This window comes from Somniosus microcephalus, chromosome 4, assembly GCF_052327205.1.
Source record: "Somniosus microcephalus isolate GS21.2 chromosome 4, FLI_Smic_1.0, whole genome shotgun sequence".
NCBI lineage: Eukaryota > Metazoa > Chordata > Chondrichthyes > Squaliformes > Somniosidae > Somniosus > Somniosus microcephalus.
The window spans coordinates 217,911,740-217,933,024 of record NC_140990.1 but is presented as its reverse complement, the minus strand read 5'-3'; the positions used below and the strand labels follow the sequence as shown (position 1 = coordinate 217,933,024).

General features: G+C 44.5%; 1 protein-coding gene across 2 annotated transcripts in view; it reads right to left on the bottom strand.

Annotated features, from left to right (window-relative positions):
* The window catches only part of dnah7 (dynein, axonemal, heavy chain 7), an 816,199-nt gene that overhangs the window by 79,883 nt on the left and 715,031 nt on the right, over positions 1–21,285 (bottom strand). For both annotated transcript variants that reach the window (XM_085985836.1, XM_085985837.1), the window contains exon 61: positions 13,718–13,870. In XM_085985836.1, the coding sequence (XP_085841962.1) occupies positions 13,718–13,870 (153 nt within the window). The remainder of the gene's footprint in view (positions 1–13,717; positions 13,871–21,285) is intronic.

Genomic DNA, 21,285 nt, shown 5'->3' with positions numbered 1-21,285 from the left:
ATTTCATCCTTCGTCTCATCATCCGCTTTAACAGAAAACTTTTTTTCTTCCTTTCAGGTAGTAGTGAATGCATTTGAAGGGGCTCTGCTGAAGATTCATAGACCTGAAACGTTAATCTAACCTTTTTCCTTTCCTTAGAGATGCTAGTTGACCTGTTAAGTGATTCCAGCATTTTCTCTTTTTATTTCAAATATCTAGCATCTGCAGTATCTGCTTTATTTTCCTTATAAAGCATTCCTTCCTTAAATGGTCAACATTATCTGTTAAAATATGGTCTCTCTTCAACTCTGACTTTAAATATCAAAGGAATTTCTCTCCTCCATGAATTCATTATTTAGCTCTATCGAATTCATAAAATTCTCCTGAGAAAATAATTAATTAAAAGATCATTGCTAAAAAGAGACACTGTGATTTCATCTAAGGATCTAATAAAACAGCCTCTCACAACCAACTATAATAATTATTTAATCATCTATTTAACAGTTCATCAAGTCAATTTTAGAAGCTCTCATCATCTCCTTTAATTTATTCTCTTATCTTCTACTAAGCCCTGCATAACATTTAAATCATCACAGTAACCTACTTAATTTGATTCCTAAGTTATTCAACTTTCCTGGGACTGTCAAGTATTTTTGGTTTCTCTAGCAGTTTCACTAAAACTCAAAATCAAATCCTCCTCTGATACACTACTTGTGCCACTTGAGGAATTCTCTGATTTGATTTAAAGTTCAGGAGCTATGGGCCTGAATTTGCAGTCGGAGGCTTCCCGTGGGCGGATGCCTCCAAACCACAATAAAATTACGCACCTACCTGATGGTCGTGGATCCACGGAAACTCGCGCTCCTGGATCTCTATGCGCAGGCCTGCGTCTCTCTCTGTGTCTCTCTCTCTCTCTCTCTCTGTCTCTCTCTCTCTCTCTCTCTCTCTGTCTCTAGACGAGGGAACTAGATGTAGTATCTCCAAGTTTGCAGACGACACAAAGCTGGGTGGGCGTGTGTGCTGTGAGGAGGATGCCGAGAAACTCCAGTATGATTTGGACAGGTTGGGTGATTGGGCAGATGCATGGCAGATGCAGTATAATGTGGATAAATGCGAGGTTATCCACTTTGGTGGCAAAAACAGGAAGGCAGATTATTATCTGAACGGCAATAGATTGGGAGAAGGGGAAGTGCAACGAAACCTGGGTGTCCTTGTGCACCAGTCGTTGAAGGTAAGCATGCAGGTGCAGCAGGTGGTTAAGAAGGCAAATGGTATGTTGACCTTCGTAGCGAGAGGATTCGAGTACAGAAACAAGGATGTCTTGCTGCAGTTGTACAGGGCCTTGGTGAGACCACATCTTGAGTATTGTGTGCAGTTTTGGTCGCCTTATCTGAGGAAGGATGTTCTTGCCATGGAGGGAGTGCAGCGAAGATTCACCAGACTGATACCTGGGATGGCAGGAATGATGTATGAGGAGAGATTGGGTCAATTGGGCTTATACTCGCTGGAGTTTAGAAGAATGAGAGGGGATCTCATTGAAACTTATAAAATTCTAACAGGACTAGACAGACTAGATACAGGAAGGATGTTCCTGATGGCGGGGGAGTCCAGAACCAGGGGTCACAGTCTAAAGATAAGAGATAAGCCATTTAGGACAGAGATGAGGAGGAATTTCTTCCCCCAAAGAGTGGTGAACCTGTGAAATTCTCTACCACAGAAGGCAGTTGAGGCCTATTCATTAAATATATTCAAGAAGGAGTTAGATATATTTCTTAAGGCTAAAGGGATCAAGGGATATGGGGAGAAGGCAGGGACAGGGTGCTGAATTTGGATGATCAGCCATGATCTCATTGAATGGCGGAACAGGCTCGAGGGGCCGAATTGCCTACTCCTGCTCCTGTCTTCTATGTTTCTATGTATCACGTGGGCCGGCCCAACCAATCAGAACGGGGATTCCCATTATGCTTATGAGGATTCCATTTACATACGGAATTCCCATAAGCTTAATAGGAATCATCCAAAAAATACATTTTAACAACACTGAAATAAAAAAAACATTACGGGGGAGAAATTGGGTGAGTAGCGCCACCTGTTAGCGCCTAAAGAGGCAGTCAGTGGCTGTAGCGCCACTGGCTGCGTCTCCCACGATATTCAGTCGGGGCGCTAATGGTGGCGTTAGGCTTTTGCGCTGGGCCGCCACCGATGACGTCATCGGTGTGCACAGCACCCCATTCGTGCCCCGTTCGCGATATTTGGTAGCGAACGCCGCAGTTGCGCCGCTCGCTACCCGCGCCCGGTTCACGGGGCCTTACTGTGCCGGCAGCGGCGCAAGTTAAGGTGGAGGTGCGGGGCGGCCGCTTTTTCAGCGGCCGCCTGCCAGCACCTCCGTCCCCGGCCTCCTAACCCCCCCCCCCCCCGTGGCATTGCCAGCTGTTTCCCGAGAGCCCGGCACTTCTCCTTGGTGCCGGGCTCATTTGCCGGCACTCGCGATCGGGGATCGCGCTGTTGCAGGCACCTCCCCCTTAACGTTGCGCTGCGATAATCAGTTTCAGCGCCCTAAGAGGGACGTGGAGCGCCTTGAGCCTCGCCCCGTGTCCCTCGAGTGGCACTGAAACTGAATTTCTGGCGATCGGAATTACTCCGATCGCTGCGCTAAATCCTGCGCTCAGGCGACTTTTGCGCCACTTTGGCGCCCCAACCCAATTTCTAGGCCTACTTTTGCGCCACTTTGGCGCCCCAACCCAATTTCTAGGCCTACATGTTTAAAATTAATTAAAATACAATTTAATTAAACATTTAAAAAATAAATGTAAACATTTTCAAGGAGCCAAAAATAGCACAAACTTATTATACAGGTTTTTGAATGTTAAAATGATTTTAAAAATGTATTTTACTATTTATTTTCACCCTTACACTGGTAAAAGAAGGCCTTATGCCTTCTTTTACCAGGCATAAGAGTTTCATGGGCATTCGCTGGGCAAGAGTTGAGCAAATAGCCCAACTCCCCGCCAGCGAATGTCCATTTCTCGGGTGCATTCGTGAACCCGGAACTTGCGGGGCACTTACGGCCGTGTATGCACCGCGTACGCGGTCATAGGCCCCAGAAAATCCGGGTCAATAACCATAAAAACCCACCTCAGAGATTTGACAGAGTCAATTGATGCATTTCTTTTTACAGTCTTGTTTTAGCATTACCTAGTACTGTATATACATTCCACAAAGATAACTGGGTTCTGGTTCCCCACTTCTTTCAGGAAATCAAAAATCCTACATGTGTTGCGGTAATTTCAATTGTTGTGTGTTTTGACTTTTAGACTGATATATTCTACTTTTTATCCTAAAACCAGACTGCGTTTCTTTTCAAGATCGGTCAGGTGCTCATCTCCAATGTAAATGTATACAGCAGTGCTCGATACGCATTTTACCACAGCCACTGCTCCAGCTTTGATCTCTCTAATCTTTTTCCTTAATTAGTTCAAATACCTACGCTCTAAACTCTTCAAACCCCATAAATTAAAAACTTGAGAGTCCTTACTAATGTCCTCCATTTTTGGAGGAATGCTTGTGTGTGATGTGTTATTTGTCTCTCCTCACAGTATCTAGCTTTATCTCAAATATTTGACAGTTTTTTCCATCTTGGAATTGCAGAAGAAATAATTTATCAATGTAAAACACCAGCTTACAGCTATGTATGTTTCAGCCTGTCACATGCAAGTCTGCAAAATATTTCTAAATTGTAACTGCATACTTTTAATTGTTCAGTGTCATAGGCCTCTGTGCTTATCCAGTGGAATTAGCAAAGATGTCCTTGCACACCATCCTTCCAAGGAAATGGTGTTGCTGGCTGACAGGAATGCATAAGTTGCCTGTGCTGGCTGAGTAAACAGCATTCCCTCGCTCTTTTGGTGTTATTTTAAGTGAATTGTTTAGAGTAACTTAAAAGGCAATTTATTTTGTGGACATTGTCAATATTGGAGTTGCTACACTATATTAGAGATTCTACCCCTAACAACTCCACCTTGACAGAACAGTTTGTTATTAAATAGTTTATCACTGCAGCTGTGTGGAATGTAATGTGAAATTGGAATTTTCATAAAAGAACCAAGTCTAATGGGTTGTGAAGAACGCCAGTCTCTCATTGCAGCCCACACATCTTTCAATGTTATCATTGATATTGTAGCATATGAAGGGCATCAAAGGCTCTGACAGACAGTTTGATTTCTTTAAAGATTTATCCAGGATCAATTACCAGCACAGTTTTAAAATAGAATGTAAGCAAACCTAATAGAATTCTTCAGAATGAGCAAGAACTATTACACGAGAAAAACTGGCATTTGATGAATTGCTGAATGAGTGTTTTCTCTCTACTTATTGTACTGCAAGTCAGATTACTAATTATTTGAAAACTATAAAACAAGACAAAGTTATCATACAACTAGAAAATATTACCTTTATAAATTATTAAATAATCATAATAATTGAATAATAACCATTAACTCAAAAAAGTTGTCTAACCTGAGTTTTAATGATTAAAAAGACATTTATTTACCTAACATGGTAGCATAAGGATTCACCTGCTCATAGTGTATATATTGTTACTTAATACAATTTTTAACATTTTATTATGTGGTTAATTTATCTTTTACGTGTAGCATTTATCCAGGAAGCAACTATATTTTGCATAGCATATCATTCATACCTGAAACTGAATCCTAAACATCTGTACAGAATAGACCTTATAATACCTTTAAGTGGTTCAGGACATTAATATACCCATCAGCTGGAGAGGTTCACTGGCAGTAAATGTTAGAGCACTAACATGCCAGGCTACGAATAAGTTAAATTTCTCACTTCATTTGGTTCTCGTTCTAAGCTGCACTGTGCAATGAACTTTGGGATTGAAGTTGCAGAAAGGAAGATAAGACAGAGCTGTCCCACCTGATCAACATACTGCACTGCTGTTGACTGCAAAGGGAGGTTTAGGTCAGGGAATACGTCATCTGTCCACCATCCCAGCAGCAGAGCCATGAACCCAGTGGATTTCAGGTTGAAAATGCATGAAGTAAATTACAATTTTAAAAATAATACACACACAGGACCTAGTTGATACGGACTCCTTGATTTTAATTTACTGTTGTCTTTACCTGGAGGTATATATTGCCCCAAATGAAAACTCAAGCAAGCTTTAAGTACAGGAGAGGAATTACAGAATAAAATCTCAGAAACCTACAGGCAAGAATCAGTGTCTGTCAACTAAGGCATTCATGCTAAAAATCCATCAGCATTGACTGCCGTTCACTAACTTAGGCACCATTACTGAGCAGAGTACACTAAGATCCCACCTTAACGTCAGTCAAATTGTCAACTACAGTATGGAGAACCCTTTGGCAGAGGGTCACTAAAAACAGGGGCCTAATCCCTTTGGATGTAAGGCATGTAGAAACCCAAGATAGGGGTGAATTTCAATCATTTCTATCAAGGTGCAACAACACTCAAGATGTTTGACACCACCCAGGATGAAGCAATAGAATGCAATTTGGTCCTGCCAGTCAGTATCATAAATGTATCTTGATACTGGGCATTGGCTCTAACCCGATGGATCTAGAAAGGAAGAATGCAAATTGTCAATATGCAAGATGACTCACAGGTGCCAATAACACCCACTGGTACTTTGGAGATTTTTCATGTCAGCACCAAAATATTATGGGCCGGATAGTCCGATCCCTACGGGTGTGTACGTGTTGTGTACACACCCGTAGGGACATTGGAAATGCTGGTTTCAGGCATGCACAGCGCATGCGCTGAAAACCGGCATTTCCGACGCCTGCCCTGGAGAAGGGCCTCTGCGGGCAGATAGTTCCACTTTCTGGAGACCCTCCGCTCGCAGAAAACCTTTACAATTCTTACGCCTGGTAAAAGCAGGCATATGGCCTGCTTTTACCAGGATAAGAGTTGAAAAAAGTTTTTAAAAAAAATTTACTCATTTATCATTTAAAAATACTTTAAAAAAAGGTAAGTTTATTTTTAGCCCCATAAAAAACTTTAATTATTTTTTTCAAAAAATTAAATTTTTGTTTAAAATATTAAATTTATTGTAATAGCAACTAATTTTAAAAATGTGATTTAAAAAAACAATTTATTTAATGTTTTAAAGTGTTTTTGGGGTGATTTCCATTCATATATTTGACAGGTCTATCTGTCAAGTGTATGAAGGGAGATTCCCTTCTTTGATTGGCTCCCCATGGCCCACGTAATCCCAAGGATGCTTGCGAACCACCTGCGCCTCTGGGATACGTAGGCCCTGCGCACTTGGAGTTGGAGAGGCCCAGTATTGGAACTATACGCACCTCGGGAACCCTCAGGCAAGTGCGTAGATTTTTTCCAGATCGGAGGCCTCCGCTTGCGGGAAGCCTCCGATCGGAAAATACGGCCCAATGTTTCAGTGACTTTAGAATGAAATGTATCCAGTGTTGTTCAGTACTACATATATAGTGAAGGTCTTCAACACCAAAATAGATCAATTACAGGTACCAGTAGGTATGGAAATATATTCCTACATAGCAGCAGTTCATACTGAGGGTCATGACTCAGAAGCTAAGCCTCCTGGAGTACCCATTTTATTTTTCTCAATCTCAGGATGTGGGCCCATCTCTAGTTGCCCTTGAGAAGATCTTCTTGAACCGCTGCAGTCTCTGTGGTGAAGGAAGTCCCAAAGTGCTGTTAGGTACGGAGTTCCAGGATCTTGACCCAGTGACAATGAAGGAACGGTGATATCTGTCCAAGTCAGGATGTTACTATGAGGGGAACTTGGAGGTGATGGTGTTCCTATGCACCTGCTGCTCTTGTAAATTTAGGTGGTGGAGGTCGTGGGTTAGGCAGGTGCTACTAAAAAATCTTGGCAAGTTGCTGCAATGCATCATGTAGATGGTACACGCTGCAGCCACACTACGCCGGTGAGGGAGGGTTGAATGCTTAGGCTAGTGGATAAGGTGCCAATCAAGCTATTGCTTCGTCCTGGATGGTGTCAAACGTCTTGAGTGTTGTTGCAGCTGCACCCAACCATGCAAGTGGAGAGTATTCTATCTCACTTCTGACTTGAGCTTTGGAGCTGGTGGAGAGTCTTTGGTGGAGTCAGGGGTATAAGCAGCAGTGCAGGCCCCAAGGATTTTTGTATCGGATATTTTGTATGATTGTTACTGCTGATTGACCAGCAGCCTGTTTGGAGAAGATGGGAGGGGCCCAGGTGTTCGTGATGGACAGGAGATTCCAGCCAGGCCTACAAACTGATTACGGGAGAATGTCTGAGCAGACAGAGTTCTCTGGGAAACAATGGAGGGCCATTGGAAATTAATGGGAAACCACTTAACCCAGGATCGGGTAAGAAGTGCAGCCTATCATCTGCCATTAACACTAGCACCTAGATGGGATAGCCCCGAAAGGCGGGAAACCAGACAAAGAAGGGTGATTAAAAAGACATCACTGAATTGTTAGGGTATAAGAGAAGGCAGCTTTGGCCATTCTCACTCTCTCTCACTTGCTCTTGCCTTTGCGTGCACTCATCTCTGAACCAAGAACCGAGCACTCCGTCCGAGACAGAGAAAAGAAACCACCACGAGCGACAAGAGCCTCGCCTTCCTCTTCGACTGTAGGAACGAACCTCAAAACTGGGACTTGGATATTGCATCGGCGATACAGAACCAGGAGACACGCTCTACACAGGGAAGCAGTGAGCAAGAAAACGGACAATCGGGGTGCGCATTGTCCAAGCCCACGCATCCTTAAGACCACTGGTACTTTGTGAGGGGGTGTTGTGTGTCCCAACCAATCCAGAGGGGCTTATTGGGGAGGTTCTGTGTGTATTATATAGCGTATGTTGCGTGGTTTGTGGGACAAGTCCATGTTACACTCTGTATTGCAACACAGTGTGATTTTAGGCATCTTAATACGAGACAAGGGCCTGTTCGACGGGCCAAGTTGTATTGTTGTACTGTTAGTTTTACGCCACCAGGCATTTTACGTTCTGGAGGCGGTGTGATGAAATATTTCCATTCATCACTGCCTGTGACTGAGATCGGTTTCAGTGTCATTTCCCTTCCCCCAGTATTGTGTACTGGAATGTGCTGTATTGTATACTGGAATGTGCTGGAATGTGCTGTGTGTAGGGCTCCGCCCATACCTGGCCCCGTTTGTAAGCTAGCTTCAGTCTAGCCCCAGTCTCCAGAAGGACGACATCTCTCTCGCTTACGTGTTTCGTTCTAAGTTAATAAAAGCCTTGTTTTGTTCTGCTACCTTCGAGTCTCGGAATTATTGAGGCACATCAATTTTATTAACTTATTTTTCAACACTGTGGATCAACTCCTGAAACCCGAATGTTTGGATTTGGATCAACATGCTCCGGACGCATCAGCACGCTTCGGACACTGGTTTGAGTGTATGGAATTCTTCCTGGACAATTCCGCAGCCGTCAAAGACGCTACGGACGCTGCAAGGATGAGACTCGGAATTCTGCGGAATTGGGTAAGCCACCGGGTTTACCCCCTCATCCAAGACGCCGAGACGTACCTGGCCGCCTGCGACATCTTAAAGGCGCATTACCAGCAGCCTACGAATGAGGTGTATGCTAGGCACCTGCTCGCCACCCGCGCACAGCGACCTGGGGAATCGGTGGAGGAGTTCCTAAGCACCCTGAAAATGCTTGGCAAAGACTGCAAGTGCCGAGATGTAAAAGCCGCAGTGTACACTGACGAGCTTGTTCGCGATGCCTTCATCACAGGCCTCAGCTCCACTTACATCCGGCAAAGACTGCTGGAAAAAACGGGGTTGGACCTGAAACAGGCTGCGGACACCGCGCGATCCCTGGATGTGGCCCAGAGAAACTCGGACGCCTACTCTTCAGCCCGCGCCGTCCACGCCGCCACGTGTGCACCGAGGGCGCCGCCATCTTGGAAGGCATCTTCCCCGCCCGACAGCCCGACACCGGCTGGGCCCCGCTCTCCCCCAAGAAACCCTACGACAGCCGTGACGCGTCAGGGACCCAACTGCTACTTCTGCGGGCAGCCAAAGCACACCAGAAACCTGTGCCCGGCGAAAGGCACCACCTGCTTTAAGTGCAGTAAGAAGGGGCACTTCGGGAAGGTGTGCAGAGGGAACCCCGCCGGAAAACCAACCGCCGGAAAACCCGCCACCGCCGCGTGTGCGCCGTGGGAGCGGCCATCTTGGACGCCATCTTGCCCGACCTCGTGGGGTCCGCCATCTTGTGAGCAGACAGCGTGGACGCCATCTTGTATCGATCAGGGCCCTACAGTGGCATCGGTCACAGTGGACCAGACCAGGCCGCACCCGCTATCCAGATCAATGGTGGACATCGAGGTAAACGGGTGCCGGGTTAAATGTTTAATTGACAGTGGAAGCACGGAGAGCTTTATCCACCCAGAACTGGCACAACAACTCTCCCTAAAGGTGGTCCCTACTCAGGGTACCATCTCTATGGCTGACAAAACCCAGACATCGACCATTCTGGGTTACTGCACGGTACAATTGTGCGTTAACGGAACTGTATATGATAATTTTAAAGTATTAATCATGAAGAACCTATGTGCGAGCGTGATCTTGGGCCTGGATTTCCAGTGCAACCACCAAAGCATCACGCTCAAGTACGGTGGGTCCCAGCCGCCCCTCACAGTGTGCGGTCTGGCTACCCTGAAGGTAAAGCCGCCTTCGCTATTCGCGAACCTTACCCCTAACTGCCGGCCAATAGCGACCAAAAGCAGGAGGTACAGCTGGGAGGACAGGCGGTTTATCGCAACCGAGGTAGACAGGCTCCTGAAAGAGCGCATTATTGAACGCAGCAACAGCCCGTGGCGCGCCCAAGTGGTAGTGGTAAGGGGTAGCGAGAAGAAACGGATGGTGATCGACTATAGTCAAACGATCAACAGGTACACCCAACTAGACGCCTACCCGCTACCCCGCATATCAGAAATGGTGAACCAAATCGCCCAATACCGGGTGTTCTCCACCATCGACCTCAAGTCAGCGTACCAGGACCGCCCGTACACCGCCTTCGAGGCGAACGGACGCCTCTACCAATTCCTCAGAGTCCCCTTTGGGGTGACGAATGGGGTCTCGGTCTTCCAGAGGGAGATGGACCGCATGGTCGATGACCACCACTTGCAGGCAACCTTCCCCTACCTCGACAACGTCACCATCTGCGGTCACAACCAGCAGGATCACGACTCGAACCTCGAGAGGTTCCTGAAAACCGCACAAAAACTCAACCTCACCTACAACGAGGACAAGTGCGTTTACAACACCACGCGCCTCTGCATACTAGGCAGCGTGGTGGAGAATGGGGAAATCGGACCAGACCCCGACCGATTGCGCCCCCTACGGGAGCTGCCCCTGCCCAACACTCCCAAAGCCCTGAAAAGGTGCCTGGGGTTATTTTCTTATTATTCCCAATGGGTCCCCAACTACTCCAACAAAGCCCGCCCCCTCTTGAAAGCATCCTCTTTCCCGCTCTCTGCTGAGGCCCACGCCGCCTTCAAAAGCATTAAGCAGGATATTGAGCGGGCCACGCTACAGGCAGTGGACGAGAACACTCCATTTCAAGTGGAAAGTGATGCGTCTGACTTCGCCTTGGCGCCCACCCTCAACCAGGCGGGGCGGCCCGTAGCTTTCTTCTCGAGGACCCTCCAAGGGCCCGAGATCAGACACTCCTCCGTGGAAAAGGAGGCCCAAGCCATCGTGGAGGCAGTGCGCCACTGGCGCCACTACCTAGCCGGCAAACGCTTCACCCTACTTACCGACCAGCAGTCGGTAGTGTTTATGTTCAATAATAAACAGAGGGGGAAGATTAAAAATGGTAAGATTCTTAGGTGGCGGATCGAGCTCTCCACCTTCGAGTACGACATCATTTACCGGCCAGGGGCCCTTAACGAATCCCCTGACGCCCTCTCACGAGGGATGTGTGCCAGCGCCACCGGGGATCGGCTACAGACCCTCCACAACGACCTCTGCCACCCAGGGGTCACGCGGCTGTTCCACTTCATAAAGTCCCGTAACTTACCCTACTCGATTGAGGAAGTTCGGTCCCTGACCAGGAACTGCCGCACTTGCGCTGAGTGCAAGCCTCGGTTCTACCGCCCAGATAGAGCCCACTTAATCAAAGCTACACGGCCCTTTGAGTGGCTCAGCTTAGATTTCAAGGGCCCCCTCCCGTCCGTCGACCGCAATGTTTACTTCCTGAACATTGTGGACGAATACTCCCGGTTCCCATTCACCTTCCCCTGCCCAGACATGACCAGCGCCACGGTCATTAAATGCCTCAACTGCCTGTTCGGTATGCCGAGCTACATCCATACGGATAGGGGGGCGTCCTTCATGAGTGAAGAGCTACGCCAGTACATGCTGTCCAGGGGGATCGCCACGAGCCGTACCACCAGCTACAACCCCCGGGGTAACGGCCAAGTGGAGCGAGAGAACGGGACAGTATGGAAAGCAGTCACTCTAGCTCTAAGGACCAAGGGCCTCCCTATCTCCCGCTGGCAGGAAGTCCTCTCGGATGTGCTCCATTCGATACGGTCGCTATTGTGTACGGCCACTAATACCATGCCTCATGAACGAATGTTTGTCTTTCCCCAGAAATCCACCTCAGGCGTATCCATGCCGTCATGGCTCTCCACCCCAGGTCCGGTACTCGTGCGAAGGCATGTGAGGGGCCACAAGACGGACCCTCTCGTGGAGCCAGTACACCTACTCCACGCCAACCCCCAATACGCATATGTCCGGCACGCCGACGGAAGGGAGGACACCGTGTCCATAAAAGACGTCGCCCCAGCCGGCATCGACAACAACCACGGCAATAGCGGCAACGACGATCACAGCAACTCTTACCCACCCACTACTCTTTCATCACCCCCGGAAGAACACCGACCAATGGCACCCCCACCAACTACCCCTTCAACAACCCTGGCGGCACCCCCGGCAGAGACCCAGGAGGCTACCGGGGACACCCAGCCGACACCCGCGGCACCGCAACAGCCACATCGGTCGCAGAGGACTATCAAACCCCCGAACAGACTAAATCTATAGAAGGGGTGAATGTGATGAAATATTTCCATTCATCACTGCCTGTGACTGAGATCGGTTTCAGTGTCATTTCCCTTCACCCAGACCTCATTGTATTGTGTACTGGAATGTGCTGTATTGTATACTGGAATGTGCTGTGTGTAGGGCTCCGCCCATACCTGGCCCCGTTTGTAAACTAGCTTCAGTCTAGCCCCAGTCTCCAGAAGGACGACATCTCTCTCGCTTACGTGTTTCGTTCTAAGTTAATAAAAGCCTTGTTTTGTTCTGCTACCTTCGAGTCTCGGAATTATTGAGGCACATCAGGCGGGTGTGTGCGTTAACCTTATTAAACACCGTACGGTTGAGTCCAAAATGCTTGTCAGTGTTCCAATCCTGTTCACCGTAATTCCTGTCATCTAGAACTAAGTAGGAGAGGTGATTCGAACCACCAAGGCAAACCACCTACAGGGGTGAGCCACTCGCAGCAGAATACCCAACCTATGACCTGCTCTAGTAGCCATGGCATTTATGTGCTTGATCTAGTCGCATTTCTAGTCAATGGTGACACCCCAGGCTGTTGCTGGTGACTCAGCAATGGTAATGCCATTAAATGTCAGAGAGGTGATTAGGCTCTCTCTTGTTGGAGATGGTCATTGCCTGCCACCTGTGTGGCATGAGTGTTACTTGCCACTTATCAGCCCAAGCCTAGATGTTGTTCAGGACTTGCCACTGGCATGAACTGCTTCATTATCTGAGGAATTACAAATGCAGCTGAACACTGTAGTCATCAGTGAACAGCTCCACTTCTGACCTTATGATGGAGGGAAGGTCATTAATGAAGCAGGTGAAGATAGTTGGGCCTAAGATGCCCATGTCTTATCTAGTTTGGGCCTTTTCCAACCCAGTATACCAGTGTTAGCTCAGTAGGTTATCCCAATTTACCTGTAGGTTCCCCCAGACCTATTTAACTTAGTAATGGGATCCTTTATAAAAATGAAAGCAGTCTCACTAGAATCTTGGAGAGATGTGGAAATAGGCAGGACAGGTTGCTGTTTTGCATATTGACAGTAAACCAGTTTGGCACTAAAGAATAGATAGTCAATGTTGAAAATGCTCATTAGCATTTTGAGCAGTGCTTGAAATGTTGTCATAACTGAATTCTGATGAACTAAGAACTAAAGATGTATTTTTTCACCAACATTTTAAAAATGGATTGAATTTTTGTACTTTTTTTGTAGATTTTCCAGCCATCATCTTCATTTGCATATTGTGAACCTCTTTGAATAAGCTTAATTTTGAGGATATTTTCATTTGGCCAATATGTCTATCATTTTACAGACCTCAACAGGATGTGTGTTCATATTCATGATGCACCATCTGTCTAATGTAAATTAAATTGAAATGTGCCAAGTTGACTCACATGGTTGTGTTGTGAGAGCTGCCTCAATTGTATATTATATGCATTACTGAGCAGATTACTGTGCACAACAGATGCAGAAATGAACTGATTATGCCCTTACATCTATTATCTAAAATTAAGCCAATAAAAGCTAATAATTTTTTATTGTGATGTTAATTTTCAAATGATTAGTATCACAAGGGATTGGGTGATGAATGACAGGTTACTAAAATACAAGCCATTAGAGAGCAAAAGTACTCTGAATGCACTCACCTGTAAGAATTTCAGTCTGTCTAAGAAGTCATGCATGTAGCTGCCAAGTGGCTTGAGACTAGGATACGATTTATTCATCCACATTCCTGGAATCTTTCCTGTCAGTATACTCTGCACCACTTCTTCCAGTTCAGCAGACATCAACACCAGTCCCTGAAGAATTGCAGAATATAAAATGTCAAATTAATGAAATTTTGCACCAACATCTAACACAAGTGACGACAACATTTTTTAGATAGATGTTTATAGATTCAATTCATTGTAAATTGTAATGTAGGAACATAGGAATAGGAGTAAGCCATTCAACCCCTCGAGCCTGTTCCACCATTCAATTAGATCAAGGCTGATCTGTATCTTATCTCCATCTACCCACCTTGGTTCTGTAACGCTTAATACTCTTGCCTAACAAAAATCTATCAATCTCAGATTTGATAGATTCCAAACATCACCAAATGAAGAAAGATAACTTCCAAAAGTAAATTACATTAGTATCAAATAACTGAAATCATTGCACTTGAGTAATCTGTGGCCTATGGTTTCATGGTTAGGGCAAAGAAATAAGATTCAATTACCACTTGCTGTGGTAGGCAGTAAAACCATATGTAACATTTGCTGGAATGTTGTTTAATAAATACAATTCCATCACGGAGTACTACTAATGCTGCAACTAATATTTTAAGTGATACTGCGAGAAATAAGGGAGACATTCAAGCACTGGGAGCAGTGCAGGGAAGAACCATAAGGCTGATCCTCAGTGTCAGAGGTTTGGGTTATCTGGAGAGACTGGAAGTGATCTTTTAGAGTTGTATAAGGTAGTAAATGATATGGAAAATGCTATTCCAGAGTACTACCTCAAAATAAACCGTGGGAGTAGAACAAGTAGATATAGTTTAAACTAGTAAAAAGTAACTTTAGGACTGATGTCAGGAGGTTCTTCATGCAGAGAGTGATCAACACGTAGAAAGACCTCTGGGTGATAAAGAGTGATAAAGACGAAAACTTGGAATATTTTAAGAAACAGCTAGAAGCGGCAATGTGGCAGAGTGTTGGGTTGTACTTGATGGATTGGCCAAATAGCTTTCCTCATCTGTAAGTGTCTTGCGCTGTCTTAAACAGTTATTCATGGGGGAAAAAGTTGAATACAATTAATTATCTAATGCAGGTTTCCTCCCAGTGGAAGGATGCATAAAATGAGGCCATATTCTACCCCTTTTAACTACAATACAGTCCAGTAACAAATGATGTGCACAACCCAATAACCTAGGTAATCCTGCCAGACAAACCAGACAATGTTAACCCTATTTGTGGGTAGTGTATTAGAGGGCTAAGTATATTATGAATAATCTTGACTTCAAGATGCACCATTCTCTTTTTCTCTGTGATTCATTGTGATTAGTAACTTGGCCGAGTTCTTTGACTATACAATGTGGCTCACGTGTCAGATTTGATAGAAGGCTAGAGCCAAACCTCATTGTGCATTTGAAAGGCTGGAGCCTGTTGCTATGGAGAGCTCTGTAGATTGGGAGGTACAAAACTTTACAAGCCATGAAAAGTCACTGCACTGTTTTTATATAATGGGATACAGGACATCTTGCTTCCAGGGGTAACCTGATTTTGATATGAAAGGATATTTTATGTTTGATTTTTTTTCAGTTTCTTCCAGCGAGTCTCAAATTCACCTTGTGAACCCACTTAACTGGTGTTCGACAGACAGTCACAGTGACTCAGTTCTACACAGAAGTACTCCCTCGTACAACGGCAGGATTACCTAGGTTATTAGGTTGTGCACGTCATCTAGTTTACTATACTGTTTACATTATGCAAATACTTGCTGTATGGAATGAAATTGGAACTCTAGAGGGTGAGGGTTTGAAGTCATCCTGATCAATTAACATATTTTTTATTTAAAAATGTGAAACAGATAGAACATTAGGGTAGGAAATGTACTTATTTGCCTACTATGTATTGTGTCTACCAAATACTGTGGAAAACCTAATCATTTTCATGTTCTGATATCAGAATGCGCACTATAGTAAACCAGTTATTTTAATCCAAGAGTGATACTATCTGCTAACCAGTGCTGCCTACTTGCTGTGTTATAAATAGAACTAATGGTCAGAAATGATTATCAAGGTGCTCTAATTTTTAACAGTTTTTTCCTTGACAATTTTTACCCATCTCCTCCTCTCCCCTTCTGAAAAAACTGATATCTTGCTGGGGTAGGGTTCCATTTGTGTTGGTTCTCCACTGTCTTGCCTAATTGACCATTGTTGTTAATCTATGCAAGTTGAAGATTTGTTTTCCCATTCACTCAAGAGTTCTTTAAAGCTATGTCTTTTCTCCCACTGTGTTCTAGATTCTACTCGGCATCTACCCTAAATATTAATTTGCAGATGATTTCATTCTGAATGTATTAACTTTTTTCAGAACACATGCCCCCAGTGCTCATTGCCTCTAGATTTCTCACTGTGCAATGGCTGAATCAGGGGACCTTGACTTCTTCCATACCTTCAATGGGTAATGAAATTCTTGTTAGTTTCACATTCTTTAAAGACACAGTAGCCTAGACTTTGCCTGGGAGTGCCAGGTGTATCACAAGGTAATGACTGATTTTGGGCATGCAGTGGGCATTATCGATTGGACAGCAGGACAGAGATCTCTGCACCATGCATATTTCCAGCCAGAAACTTCCCATCTGAAACATGCAGGAGCACCATCGTAATATTTAAACAAAACTGCAACAGCATAATTTTAATGTACATCCAGTTTCCTGGATTACATTGAGTGATCTATCCACCCATATAAAATGTGTATCCAGAATTACTAAGAATTTAGCCGTATACTGAAACTCATTTAAAGGGCCCAGTAAGAAGAGTCAGTGAAACATTTCCAGAGTTTTTTGCCCCATTCTTCTTGATTTTTTGTTGTATGTTTTCAGGAACCTTTTTGGCAACAGTTGTGCTATTATAGCTAGGCCAGTGAGGAGTGAAATCAGGAAGCACTTTTTAATGCAATGGGTAGTGGAGATTGGGAATTCATTCCCCCCAAATGCTGTGGATTCTATAGATAGATAAAGAGATAGACAGAGAGACAGACAGACAGAAAGACAGACAGTCTGTATCTCCTGTGATGTAGTAAGGGTTACACAAATAATAGGCCCAGAAATTCGGGTCCCAACGCGTGAGTACGCATGGGGTACTAACACGTGGACCCAATGGAAGTGCCGGTTCCTTGCATGCACTACGCATGCGCGGGAAACCGGCACTTCCGATCCTCTGAACGAAGGGGTTCAGAGGTCGAACGTGTGCGTGCGGGAATCTGCGCGTGCGCTTTGAACTTATGTTTTTTTTACAGGTTTTTCCGTGAGGGTAAGTCTTTAGATTTTAGAAATGTAAAAACCAGGCGTAAGGACTGCATTTTAAAAGGTAAGTGGTCAATTAATTAAAATTAAAACATTTTTTCCACAGGTTTGTTATTTTTAAATACTTTAAAGCAAGGTAAGTTTATTTTTAGCCCCGTTTTTTAATAAAATTATATTTTTCAAAAATTTAAGTTATTGTTTAAAATAGTTATTTAATGTAATTTATAGTTTATTTAAAAAGTGTGATTTAAAAAAAAAATTATTTGAAGGTTAACTACTGTTTTGGGCCCTCAGCATTCATACGTTTTGACAGGTCTTTCTGTCAATCTTATGAATGGGCTTTTCCTTCCTCCGATTGGCTGCCCATGGCTCACGTGATCCCAGGGGACGCATCGCACTAACTACGCCCCTGGGACACGCCAGCACAGCGCGCTGGCCTCTGGGCCAGGCACCGGAGAGGAATTCTACGCAGGCCCAGAGCTCAACTGCCGGCGCGCTAGGTAAGTGTAGATCGGGGGCTTGCACCCGCGGGAAGCCCCCGACCCGAATTTCTGGGCCAATATATTTTTGTGCAGCGATCTTACACTGTTATCTTTCTTATTACCTGAATAATAAAAAATAGCAATAAGCAAGACATTTTAAAAATGCAATGTTGCTGTTATATATGAAAAACTATTTTTCAGTCTAACATATGCAAAGGCATATCATACAAGCAGAGTTACATGAATATCCATTTTGCCTAGGAATAGAATTTGTAAAGGACAAGCATCAGCACGTTCCCAAAAGTCAAAATGTAAGTGACCTAATTCTCTAGGCAGCAAATCAGATTATCAGTTTTGCTGAAATATACGTATAGCTGTCAAAAGCATTAATCATGTCGTGTCAGAAATCCGTTAAAAAAATCCTTTTGAGTTGCACAGGAAATAAATTTAGGAAATATATTTTCTAGTGTTCAAATTCACTAAAAATCTATTAAAAGACTTCAATGTCAAACTGAATGATCAACGTAAAGCTTAGATTACCTAACTAAAAAAAAAATGATCTGCTGTTAAATGTTGAAATCTTTTTTCCAGATCTTTACTGCAGTTTTCCACAGTCAGAGGTTTCCTTCATATATTTGTGAATTTTGTCTTTTAACCACTGTGGCTCTAGAAAGGAAGTACTGTATGTAGCTGATTTGAAACTTTTGGAACCATATATTTGAAACCAAGAGCCTGAAACCGTTGCTTCAGGAGCCCAATTGTGTGCTCAATGATCATCCTGGTGGTCCCATGGCTCTGGTTGTACCTCATCTCTGTGGGCATGCTGGAGTTACGGAGAGTGTCATTAGGCATGTTTGGAGGGGCTATCTTTTATTGTTTCATGACAGGTGGAATAATGGGGGGATAGTTGACTGGCGCAGAATGAAGGAATCATGACATCTGCCTGGAAACCTGGCACAGATCTGCTTTTTTCTATGGCACTGGTCAGCTGAGCATTGATAGAATTAAATCCTTTTCTGTTATTCCATGTTTGCAGTCTACGGCGCACCCCAACCCCCCACCCCCATACATGAGGGAAGCCAGCAACTGCAGCAAATCCCAGAGCCCTTTGATTCTGACTGCTGTCATCCAGTGGGAAAGTAATATAGTTGTTGGCCCTGGCAAAGAGAGCATTGGTGGTTAGTGGTTAGTGGTTAATGGTTGTTTTTTTTAAAGAGGGCAAGGATAGAAATAATGGTGTCCCCTAATGGCCAGTGTTGAGACCATTACTCTTCTCAATATATGTAAATGATCTGGCACAATATCAAAATTTGAACACAACACAAAATAGGGCGCATGGCAAACTATGAAAAAGAATGCAAGTGACCTCAGTAGGATATAGACAGATTAGTAAATTGGCCAGATAGGTGTCAGATGAAATTCAGTGCAGAGAAACATGAGTCACAGAGTCATAACGTCACAGAAGGAGGCCATTCGGTCCATCGAGTCCGTGCCGGCTCTCTGTGGAGCAATCAGTCAGTCCCATTCCCTGCTCTATACCCGTGGCCCTGCAAGTTTATCTCCCTCAAGTGCATATCCAGTCTCCCCTTGGAAATATTGAGTGTCTCCGTTTCCACCACTTCCGTCGGCAGCGAGTTCCAGGTCCTCACCACTCGCTGTGTAAAAAAGTTTTCCCTCACATGCCCTCTGTATCTCTTGCCCAATACCTTAAATCTATGTCCCCTAGTCCTTGTACCATCAACTAGTGGGAACAGCCTTTCCCCGTCTAGCCTATCCAAACCCGGCATAATCCTGTACACTTCTATCAAATCACCCCTCAACCTCCTTTGCTCTAATGAAAACAAATCCAGCTTCTCCAACCTGTCCTTGTAGTTAAGATCCCCCATCCCTGAAACCATTCTGGTAAACCACCTCTGCACCTCTCAAGAGTCTTCACATCCTTCCTAAAGTATGGTGACCAGAACTGGATGCAATGCTGCAGTTGTGGCCTAACCAGCGCTTTATAAAGGTTCAGCATAACTTCTCTACTTTTGTACTCAATACTTCTATTTATGAAGCCCAAGATCCCATATGCTTTGCTAACCACTCTCTCAATATGTCCTGCCACCTTCAGGGACCTATGCACATTAGCTCCCAGGTCCCTCTGTCCCTACATACTCTTTAAAACTGTGCCATTAAGTGTATATTGCCTCTCCCTGTTCCTTCTGCCAAAATGCATCACCTCACACTTCAGGTTATTAAATTCCATCTGCCACTTGCCTGCCCATTCTGCTAGCCTTTCTATGTCCTGTTGCAGTCAATTGGTATCATCCTCACTGTTTGCCACACCCCTAAGTTTGGTGTCATCGGCAAATTTAGAAATTCTACTCTGTATTCCAATATCCAGGTCATTTATATATATATATATCAAAGAAAGCAGTGGCCCCAGCACTGACCCTTGGGGAACACCACTATCTACCATCCTCCAGTCTGAAAAACAGCCATTTACCACAACTCGCTGTTTTCTATCCTTAAGCCAATTCCTTATCCAAGCTGTCACTGACCCACCTATTCCATGAGCCTCAATTTTGTTAACCAGCCTTCTATGTGGTACTTTGTAAAATGCCTTTCTAAAATTCATGCAGACAACATCCATTGCATTCCCTTCATCAATCTTCCCTGTTACTTCATCAAAAAATTCAATTAGATTAGTCAAAATTAGTCTGCCTTTTACAAATCCTTGTTGGCTCTCCTTAATTAGCTTAAATCTCTCCAAGTGCCCGTTAATTTTTTCCTTGATTATTGTTTCTAAAACTTTACCCACCACTGATGTTAAACTGTCTGGCCTGTAGTTACTAAGATTGTCCTTGCACCCTTGAACAATGGTGTCACATTTGCCACTTTCCAATCCTCAGGCACCTCCCCTGCGTCTAGCAAAGATTGGAAAATTATGGCAAGCCCTTCCGCTATCTCCTCCCCCAATTCCCTTAGCAACCTGGGATGCAAGCCATCTGGACCAGGCGACTTATCCACTCTAAGCATACCCAGCCTTTCGAGTACATCATGTCGATCAATTTTCACCCCTTCCATTGCTTCTATCTTTTCCACTTCTACTGATATTTTAGCAGCATCCACCTCCTTAGTAAACACCGATACAAAGTACTCATTCTAGCCTTGGCCTGCACCGCTAAGCATATATCACCTTCTTTGTCCCTAATAGTCCCCACCCCGCCTCTTACTACCCGCTTACTGTTTACATGCCGGTAGAAGATTTTTGGGTTCCCTTTTATGTTAACCGCCATTCTACTCTCATATTCTCTCTTTGCCAATCTTATTTTCAACTTCACTTCCCCTCTCAGCTTATGTAGTTGGTCTGGTTCTCCCTTGAAGAATTCACCTGACATGCATCATACACCCTCTTTTTTTTTTGTTTCATCATCTTCTCTATCTCCCTCGTCATCCAAGGAGCCCTTGCTTTGGTTCCCTTACCCTTCCCTCTTATTGGAATGTACCTAGCCTGTACTTGGAACATCTCCTCCTGAGATAGTACATTTTTTGGAAGGAAAATTAGGACAATATATATACAAAATATTTTGTCCAGTTTTGGGTCCCATACTTTTAAGAAGTATATCAAGGCCACAGTGAGGGTGCAAAAGAGATTCACTAAGATGATACTATCAGTTGGAAAGTTTAGTTATGAGAGACTAGAGAAATCTTATTGGAACAAAAAAAGGTTAAAACAACAA